This window comes from Neltuma alba, unplaced genomic scaffold, assembly GCF_004799145.2.
Source record: "Neltuma alba isolate B1F8T4 unplaced genomic scaffold, ASM479914v2 tig00011551_pilon, whole genome shotgun sequence".
Lineage (NCBI taxonomy): Eukaryota > Viridiplantae > Streptophyta > Magnoliopsida > Fabales > Fabaceae > Neltuma > Neltuma alba.
The window spans coordinates 333,428-343,425 of record NW_021636212.1 but is presented as its reverse complement, the minus strand read 5'-3'; the positions used below and the strand labels follow the sequence as shown (position 1 = coordinate 343,425).

The 9,998-nt window shown below is 36.3% G+C and overlaps 1 protein-coding gene across 1 annotated transcript; it reads right to left on the bottom strand.

Moving 5' to 3' along the window:
* Window positions 1–3,188: 3,188 nt before the first annotated feature.
* LOC114714915 (histone-lysine N-methyltransferase SETD1B) lies at window positions 3,189–5,527 on the bottom strand. The gene is made up of 2 exons (XM_028899706.1): window positions 4,155–5,527; window positions 3,189–4,124 (listed from the first exon to the last, which is right to left on the bottom strand). Exons 1-2 carry the CDS (start codon window positions 5,379–5,381, stop codon window positions 3,264–3,266), a joined length of 2,088 nt encoding a protein of 695 aa, XP_028755539.1. The 5' UTR covers window positions 5,382–5,527; the 3' UTR covers window positions 3,189–3,263.
* Between the last annotated feature and the right edge of the window lie 4,471 nt (window positions 5,528–9,998).

The window sequence follows — 9,998 nt, the reverse complement described above, 5'->3', positions numbered from 1 at the left end:
ATTATGTTGCACTTTGAGTTATGGAGAATGATCAAGAGGAAGAAGAAGAAGAGAGATTGAGAAAAGAAGAACTTGCAAGATCAAATGAAAATATCAAGATTCAAGTTCATAGATTTGATGTTAAATGTTGCTATACTCAATTAGAAGTTTGAATGGCTCAGTCGGAAGCTAAAATATACAACCGGGAAGTTATACCATCATATATTGAGTCACCCTTCATACAAACATGGAAAATAAGCTTTAGAGGTGATTTTCATGGGCAATTATCGATCACTTGATCGATCATCCATTTATCGATCAAATTATCGATAAAATACATCCTCTGTTATGCTCTGTTCTTCGTTCAGCTCTGATATAGGTTCAGTATTTCTCTAATATCTCTCAAACCACAAATCCGTTTGAGGTGAAACTTAATTCATATGAAACTAGACTCAGAACACGGTTCATGGACACCAAAATCAACTTCAAAGAGTTTCATATGAGGGAGATATGGTGCTCGAAACATTGCAGTAAGGATTAACGCCTTGATTCCGACCTTCAGTCACTGTGATGAAGATAACTTTGTAACTACAACGAATTTTAGGGTGATTCTTGTTGCATTAGAAAGTAGACTCAAAGATATTTCTGGGGATAGGTCATTTGCAAAAATTGGAGTTGAATTGGAAGATTTATGATCACCCAAAGTTGACCTTCGTTTTGCTGGAATCAGACTTCGAATTTATTGAGGCAAAGACCAGAAGTTCTACACTGAACGATTAAGTTCTCAAGCAACATGCTACTCAAACATGTTATTGAGTAAAAGCTCTAGAAGAGATGAAGAAATGAAAAGCCATTATCATATGTTACTCGAGCCTGATCAAGCGACTACATACTCATCGAGTTACTGGTACTATCTCCTCAATTCTTCTCTTTTATCTTCATACATATTATTAAGGTTTTATCAGTAACATGATGGATAAATGATTTTTGGGTAACGTTATAGATGAATATGTTTATCGATCACTTGATCGATAACTGTCAAGTTTTATCGATCACGTGATAGATAATTTAGTCTGCTCAATAACTTGCTAGATTAATCGATCAACTAATCGATAATTGGTATAGCTGCTTAATATAAGATGTTGCAGGAAATAATCGATCACTTAATTGATCAGACCTTTATCGATAACTTGTTCGAATATTACATGTCTTCTTACTCGATATAGTGCTCTGTCAAAACCATTCGTTCAAAATCTTTTATCGATCAATTGATCGATCAAACATTTATCGATCAAATGATCGATTATTATCTTCACTGCATTAACTTATGTTGAATCATTTTTTTCACCTAATTGATCATTGATTTATTGATAAAATGATCGATCATTCGATTTCCTGAAACTCCTGTTTTCACATAACGTGATCGATAATCAGTTTCTTTACCTTACAGGATTAAATCTCTGTTTTTCATTTTATCGATCACTTGATCGAATATTCATTAATCGATCACCTGTTCGATTAATCCACATAGTCTGTGTTTTTTGCTGAATATATTCTTACTCATTGTTTATCGATAACCTTATCCATAATCCATTTATCGATAATGTGTTCGATTATTATTGGTTTAATATCTGATTCTATAATACCTTGTTTATCGATAACCTGATCGATCAACAAGTATTCGATCACTTGTTTGATCATTGTACAAGTTCATTTCATAACAGCATTTCACGATGATTTCAAAATCTTTTATCTTTTTATCTTCAAGCTTTTCTCAGCCTTCTTTTTACACATAACTCTCTATTAAAAGGATACGAAAGCAAACGTAACTTGAAAAGGTTTATTCTTGCATAAATCATTTTTGGGTCACTGTATTCATGCTTCATCATTTATCGATCATTTGTTCGATCATCATATGATCTATAATCTATTCGATAAATGCATCTATCTGCTATATCTTTTCTTCATGTAATTAATCTATAATATAATCGATCAAAGCTTTATCGATCAAGACATCGATCAAGTAAGTTCATCTTACTTTCTGAATATCTGATGATTGATTCCATGTTTTCCAACTTATTGTTTCTATAATTATCAGATACTTATCACTTGATCTGAGGAAGATTATTTCAGATAAAGAGCCACAACGAATTTATGATGTGAAGAATCGATGTTCATCAGAAGCTTCCAACGGCTAGTTTCAACGGTCATATTCTTCAAGCCAAATGGGAAGAAAAAGCTCAACGGTCAACTACCCAACATCATCTATAAATAGAAGAGCATTCAAAACAAGAAAAAAATGAGAAGAGCTTGAGCTTACAACATCAAATGCTAAAATGCTAAATCAACATATTTTCATTTAGAGCTCCGAGAGAAAACTCCCTGTCTCTGTACTTCATAGACTAAAACATATGTATTCGTGAGATAGAGAGGAGAGTTTCCCAAACGTGCTTAAGATTCATCTATCACTTCTTTGAGAGAAGAAATATTCAATCTTCATTATCCTTATCAGATTGTATCCTTACGGTGAGTAAGGGGGAGTATTTACTTCGATGTGAGGTTGCTGCTGAATAGATTGGTTAGTCTAAGAATTGTAAGTGGCATCACAAGTGCCCGGATCAAACTTGTGATTGTAGTGGTTCTTAAGTACCCGTGTTTAACTTGAGGGAGATAGTCGATTGAAAATCTCAGGGGGAGCCTGGAGACTGGACGTAGGTCAGTGAGGACCGAACTAGGATAAATCACTGTTTGCATCTTCTCTTCCCTTACCTCTTTATATTTCCAGCTAAACCATTTTACTACTGTGATTATGCTTATCTCGATTTATTGTTTTTTATACTCGGAATTTCTTATGAATTTCATTATATTGCGAAAAGATTTTTAATTTTAATCAACACTCAATTCACCCTCTCTTGGGCATTTAATCATTCCAACATTTATTACATATCCCAAGTGAATTTATAATTTTTTTGACCGGTCAGAAAATTTATAATTGGGATATAAGTAGCAGACCCCGTTCTGAATTTTATGATGTCGTGGCCACTGACAAAGGAGGAAGAAAGTAGACAATTTTTAAATTGTGACATGGCTCAGAAAAAAATAAAAAGTACAGGACAGAACCATAATTACCTGAATATCGCTGATAAATTTACAAGGGAAAACCTAAATGCAGGAACTTCATCATGATGACCATATGTGATTCCAAACCTTGTCCAACAATCTACAGAATCTCATAGATTATTTTTCATAATATGAAGAAAGTTAAAAACAAAAAAGAATTGAGATCAAAATCCAACCCCAGCCGCGCCGACGCCGAGCGCAGCCGGACGGTGATGTGGCTCCAGCTTCCTGTTCTTCCAGAAACAAGCGTCCGGGGCCAGCTTAGTCGACGACCTCATCGGCTCCGACTTGCAGCGAGTAAGTACAAATGGCTCGTAGGCATTGGACCCCACCAGCTTCTGCTCGATCATGCTCGCCATTGACATCCCTCCGCCGTGAGCCGCCGGCGCCGGAAACGAACAGGACGACCTCGGCGGCTGCATCAGTGGAGGCGGCCCCAGCGGCGGCTTGGCGTCAATGCTAATCCTCTTCTTTGGCTCATCTCCCCCGCCCTTTCTCTTCGCCGGCCTCTCGGGTAGCCACCGTACGAAGTCCGTACTGCACACCCACGTCTCCTTCGACACCTCCATAGATAGCTTCGGCTCACACATCATCAACAGCAAGCAATCGGGTAGAACCTGACCCTGCTTCTGTTCCCTGGGTTTCGGGTCTTCCGGGTCGGATCTAACTTGGGTCGCTGTCGATTCGTCTTCCCCAGGTCCCTCTTCCGTCTCTTTCTCTTGTTCTTCCTTTTCCGTTGACTCCACAGTTGCTTCTTCTCGTGCGGATGTTTCAGGCGGCACAGAAATTTCTACTTTTTCTTCTTCATTGTTTTCTGATTCTGACGTTACAGAAATTATAGGCGATAAAGAAGCAGATTCTGAGATTTTTAGTTCGTTGCAACAAAAATCTTCGCCGTTGTCCTTCTCCTCCTGTAGTTTCTCTTCATGAAACTCTTCAAGTTCTGGTTTTTCAAGATCTGCGAGGACTTCAGGAGAATTATCACACAAGTTTTCGTCTTTCAGATTGCCATTACCTTCTTCAACTTCAACTTCAACTTCAACTTCAACTTCGACTTCGACTTCGACTTCCTTTGCTTGCTCTTCTTCGACTTCTGGCTTTCCTTCACTTGCTTCGGCAACTTCACTAATTTCTGGGGTTGTTGGGATTTCAGATTCACAAGCTTCAATTACTGATTGTGCTTCTGTTTCTACTTCTTCTGGGATTTCTCGTTCACAAATGCTGCTATCTTCTTCCACTGCTGGAACTTCAATTCTGTCCCGCTCTTCTTCTTCCATGTGTACTTGTTCTTCTTCTTCTTCTTCTTCTCGGCGTAGTTCATCATCTTGTTCAACTTCTTCATCTTTCGGAGCAGGGGACTCCCAGAACCGATTGGCGAGAGCAGCCATTTTCACCGGATCAGATCTGCACCTCATCAACAAAAGAGCATTCTTTGGAGGAATACATATACTCACTCTTGCCTTATCTTCTTCCTCCTCATTCTTCTTCTCTACATCAATCTCAATATCTTCAAGCACGTGTCTTCTTCTACTTCTCTCTGGCGTATCCTCCTTTCTATCATCTTCTTTTTCATTTTCTTCACCCACCACCAGCTCAATCTCTCTCCCCTTAACTTCACCTTCTTGCAACGCCACCAACCATCGCGCAAATGCAGCCCCACAAGAACCCTCCCTACTCTGTCCTTCACCAGATCCCTCGCCTTTCCCCACCTTCTCTTCTTCGTCTTTCTCTCTCCCACAAGAAGACGAACGGCAAGGAAATAAACAGCTGAACTCGGCTCCGAACGATCTCAAGGCTTCACAAATCGTCAGTGGCAGGTGAACCCATCTCTGATTCCGATGCGTTAAATCCGCTTCTTGCTGCAAATTCTGAAGATCTGAAAACCCTTGCTCTGCCTTTCGAAAACTTGCTTCTCCTCTCCTCTTCTTCGATCTCGCCCTCATCTTCTTCCCCTGTTTCTTCGTCTTCACTCGTACTTGCCCAATGCATGTTACTTTCGGCGAAGAAGGTTCTGGGTTCTCGAAAGCACATCCCCTCTTCTTGCCGGTCGTCGGGAACATCGGTGAGGCCTGACCGGTACCGCCTTTTATGCTGCCATTGTTTCTGAGCCTCCGGCTCAGAGAAGTAGAAAGAGTAATCTGAGACGGTTCTCTGCTGCGACCTGGGCTGAGAATGGACTTGGACGAGAGCTTCATGGATGAGGAGGAAGACAAGCGAGAGGTGAAGCAGATGAAGAGCTCGCTGGTGCTGTTATTGTGATGATGGGGTCTCTCTACTTCCATTAAAGTCCCTCTCTTCGATAAAAAAAACCTAAAGCATGGCGACTGAGAGGAGAAGGTTTTTTGGGGATCCTAAGCTAAGTTGATGAAGAAATATCAATGCTTTAATGGTGGATGGGATAGGATTTCCAGAGAGAGTAGTACTACAGAATACATATGAGAGAGAGAGAGAGGGGCGGGGGGATGGGGGAGGGTTTAATGGAAGGTGACGAAATGCCGTTTGTCTTTAGCTGAGGGCCTGTTTGGGTATCTCCAAACCGTGGTTTCAGAAGCACTTTTCCGCAAAACGAGATAATCTCCTCCACATATTTACTTCGTAATCCGTAAAAGCACTTCTGAAACCATGGTTTGGTTTCTATCCAAACACACCCTGAATGTAACTGAGGAGGCCTTTAGGGTGTGGGTTAGGGGACTGTAAGGCCTGGTTTGTTATATTTTCTTGACATTTATGACGATAATGCCCTTGGTCTATTATTAAAATTCGTGAGGACACGTGGCATGATTAGAAAGATAGGAGGGTGAGGGAGAGCAGAAAAAGGAAGTGAAACTGCGTGCCCGAGAGCTTTGGCAGATGAACAACTTCGGTAACATCGGAAAGTGAAGTGAAGACCCAAAAAAGTGCAGCAAGAGTTACCGTGCGGGAAAGCTCCAATTGCACCAAAACAACCATATTTTGGGACTGTTTAGAATTACTTATCACACAGCCAGATACGTGATACGGATAGAATTCAGACGTAATTAGAGTAAAGTTCTGATAAATTGGATGGGCAATCAAAAAAAAAAGAATTGCTTACCATAAACAAATTCAGTGAAAATAAAAATTCTTTTTACGTACTTTTCCGGTCTTAAATATAAAATTTTTATAATTCTAAATATAAGATTATTATATTAATATGTATAAAGATTTTATATTGAAGACCGGAGGAGTACTATTTATTACATATACTATAAGTTATGATTAAAAAATTGTTTTTAAGCAATTCATTCTCTATATTGCTATGCAATTTTTCTTTTTGTAATTACTTCTGCAGCGATATATATTTATTTGTATGTATAAAATCCCAAGCTTAAAACGCTATAATACCCTGTCAAAGGCCCGCATGAAAATGGAAAAAAAAAAACAAAAGAATTATAGATTAGAGAACAATGGACGGGAATCTAATAAACCGTAATTATTCTATTTAAATTTAAACATATGATAGCAAAATTAGCTAGTTAGAGACGTGAGTAATTTTTTTCATGGAAGCGTTGGATTTCAGATACCTCTTGATGGGTGGAGAGGTGTTTAATAAGACTGTTTGGCTAAATTAAATAATATTAGATTGATTATTAGTTAAATTTAATATTAGTCAAATTAGCTTTCACTAAATAAAAGATAATATTTGGAATTGATGTTATTTAATTACAATATTATAAACAATTGGGAGATGTTTTTAATATAGATGACAGTCACTTATGGGATATTATCCACCAGCTGCTATAATTAGGAACAGCCACCATGACTGAAATTTCTCTTTTCCTCCTCTCATGAGATGTATCTACAATGCTTAAGTAGAATAAACTATGATAATAATAAAAGATAATACAATATTTGAAATTCTTATTTCCCATATAGATAAGAGAAAAGGGAAATATCTTTGTTTTCATTCAGAACAGGCAACATAATATTAGATTGAAACATATTACTGATATATTTTGTCCCTAATCATGACCAATAATAAGCTACAACACTGAGACATTATTTTATAATTGATATATTCAGCAGTTCTTGCTTCATTCAAAGATTTTCTCCTGCATGCCAACAAGGAAAATAATTGAAGAGAGAAAGAAAATATTCTGGGTCTTTGAGAATGGATGGAATCCAGGAGACCACAAGAAGATGAACATAAATGTCTTGACACTTGACAAATTAAAATGGATATATATACTCCTTCGGTCTTTGATATAAGACCTATTTAACTAATTTGATTAGATTAAAAAAAATTAGGTAAGTTAGTTAATTATAAGAAAAATGACACATTTTTCCTAAAACATCATAATCATCTTTCTTAATACCTCATCTCCTTCTTTTACTTGATTATGGTTGAGAGAGTATCCATAGGGATAATTTAAAGAAAACTGATAAATATGATAAATAGGTCTTATATTTAGGACCAAAATTAACTCAAAAATGGGGTCATATGTTAAGGACCAGAGTATATATATATATCACTCCCACATTTTCTGATTTGATCTATATGTAGGGTTAATAATATACAAAAGTGATAAGGTGCCACAAAACATGGGAATTATTTTTATTTTATTATTTTGAGCAATTGCATGAACGTGGCCAGCTGATCATGCAAGCACCAGTTTTATATATTTACATATATTCACACGCAAGCATATATGTTAACGTTACAGAAGGCATAGACATTGGAAAGTGATGCATTAAATTTAAACATGGAAAATGCATTATATTTTTTAAAAATAAAATAAATATAATTTACCGTCACCTGCTTGTCATTTTATTTTTGGTAAATTCAATATATAACACCACTAATAAAAATTAAATTGAGAGGAAATAATTAGTCTGTGAATTTGATTGGGAGGGTAGTAGATAGAAGAGAAAGAGGAGGGGTAGCTTGGGAAGGGGGTGGTCACGTGGGAGTGGGGGAATCGGAAGGTGCACGTGACCGCAGTCTAAAGGCTTGAGTACGTAAAGATCGAAGTCCACCATCCCCACCAATCATTCGTCACAGCTCAGCCCCCCCTCCACGCGCCACCCTTTCCCGTGTTTCCCAATGCCACCTCATGTTTTATTATCCGAGCTTCCTATGTTTATTTTACATATTTAAGCTATATTTAGAATAAGATGAAGTAGTGAAAAGTTTATATTTAAAAGTTTTTTTTTTTGCTTGCAGGACTTGAATTGATTAGGTGGACTCATTGGTAGGTATAAATTGTTTTTTAGTTTTGGCCAATATTTTTTTACCGATGTGCAGATCTTTCGTTTTACATTAAATGTGAATTATATACTGCTAAAAAAGAATTTGTACTTCTGTCATTGAACAAATTTTAAATGTTTTTGGCACTAACTATTTCAAAGGTTGATTTTTCATCCATTTTCCTAATTTTTTTTGTTTAATTTAATTATCTAGCCTCTCTTAAAAAAGCAGAATTTTTTTTTCTGATTTTTTGGGAGAAAATCCGGCATGAGAAAAAGCTAAAATATTGTATGGAGAGCGTACGAAAAAGGAGAGTGGATTATGGATATAAAATTCTGGAAGTGCAAGCGGGTCCCGATGGCAGAGAGACCTGTGCCTCGTTCCCACGCATGACATAGAGAAGCGCGCACTCGTGGCGCGTGGAACAAAAGAGAATGCAGAGTGCTGAAATCAGGTGCGGCAACCATCACAAAAGCAAACATGAACGCATCATCTCATGGCCTGCCACGTGTAGGAAGCCAAATGAAATTGTGATCACAGATGCTGATGATCATTCAACTAAGCTTAATGGACAAACATGGCATGCTCTAGGTAACAGAGGAAAGGAGACACAGGAAACAAAGGCGAAAAGGAGAAGGCAATTAGTGATTAATTAATGGGTCAAAGTGCAAAAGGAGAAAATTATAGAGAGAAGACGGTAAAATAATGAGTGGGTCAAGGGTTTCTTAAAAAGAAGGGGTTTGAATGCAGACTTGCCACTTCACTACCAGACAAAACTTCTATTAATATCACATGATGTAACCAACAACGCTTCCTTTCTTTTTCTCTCTCTTTTTTTTTAAATTAAAAAATTCATTTTGATGAATCACTCAACACTCCATAGGGTCTTTTGAGACATTTCACTTTTCGGCCGTCTAGACATTAGCCAATATATCTAAAGTCTTAATGTTTTATTTTTATTGCCCTCAAGAGAATTTTTTTTTTAAAAAAAAAAAGTTATCAATCATAAGACTCTTACCTTGTGATTTTTTATACATTTTTTGAGGAATTTCACACGGGGGGCCATACTTTGTGTATGTGTTGGTTACATAAATATAAATAACCTAAACAGTTGGAAAAAATACGCAACAATTTAAAATCAATATACATCATCCTAATTTTTTATATAAGCCATTTGTAATGTATTTTCGCATGTCAATCAATACATTAAGTTGACAAAATTTTAAATTTTACATTTATTAAAGTTTTCTCTCTCTAAATTTAGAAATCATTCCCATACTTATTCATCCTTTATCTATTTTCAATAAAAATTAAATAAGGATGAAATTGAAAAATAAACATTGAATGTATTACAAGTTACTTTACATTTAAGACCAAAACTTTTTCATACAAATAACTTATATTTAGAACCAAAATATGATACATATATATTAGATATTTTCTTCATTTATAAACAAGTAGTAGTAGAATTGGTTTTGGCTAATATAATATTTGGTCTTTCAAATTTACTTTTATTTTGATTTTGGTCTCTCAAAGTTCAAACCATAGTTTTTAGTCTTTTAAAGGGTATAATCGTTCAAATTTTTATTAGATTATAGGACCAATATTATAAATGAAAAGAAACTTGAGAAACTAAAACATATGATTTAAAACTTGAATGACCAAAATTAAAATAAAAACAAATTTAAAATGC

Excerpts from the sequence above, each read along its gene's own strand:
- LOC114714915 (XM_028899706.1), bottom strand. The coding sequence starts at position 5,381 with ATGGAAGTAGAGAGACCCCATCATCACAATAACAGCACCAGCGAGCTC. Across the intron at positions 4,125-4,154 it reads CAAAGGAAGTCGAAGTCGAA|GTTGAAGAAGGTAATGGCAA; the intron begins GTCGAAGTTGAA and ends GTTGAAGTTGAA.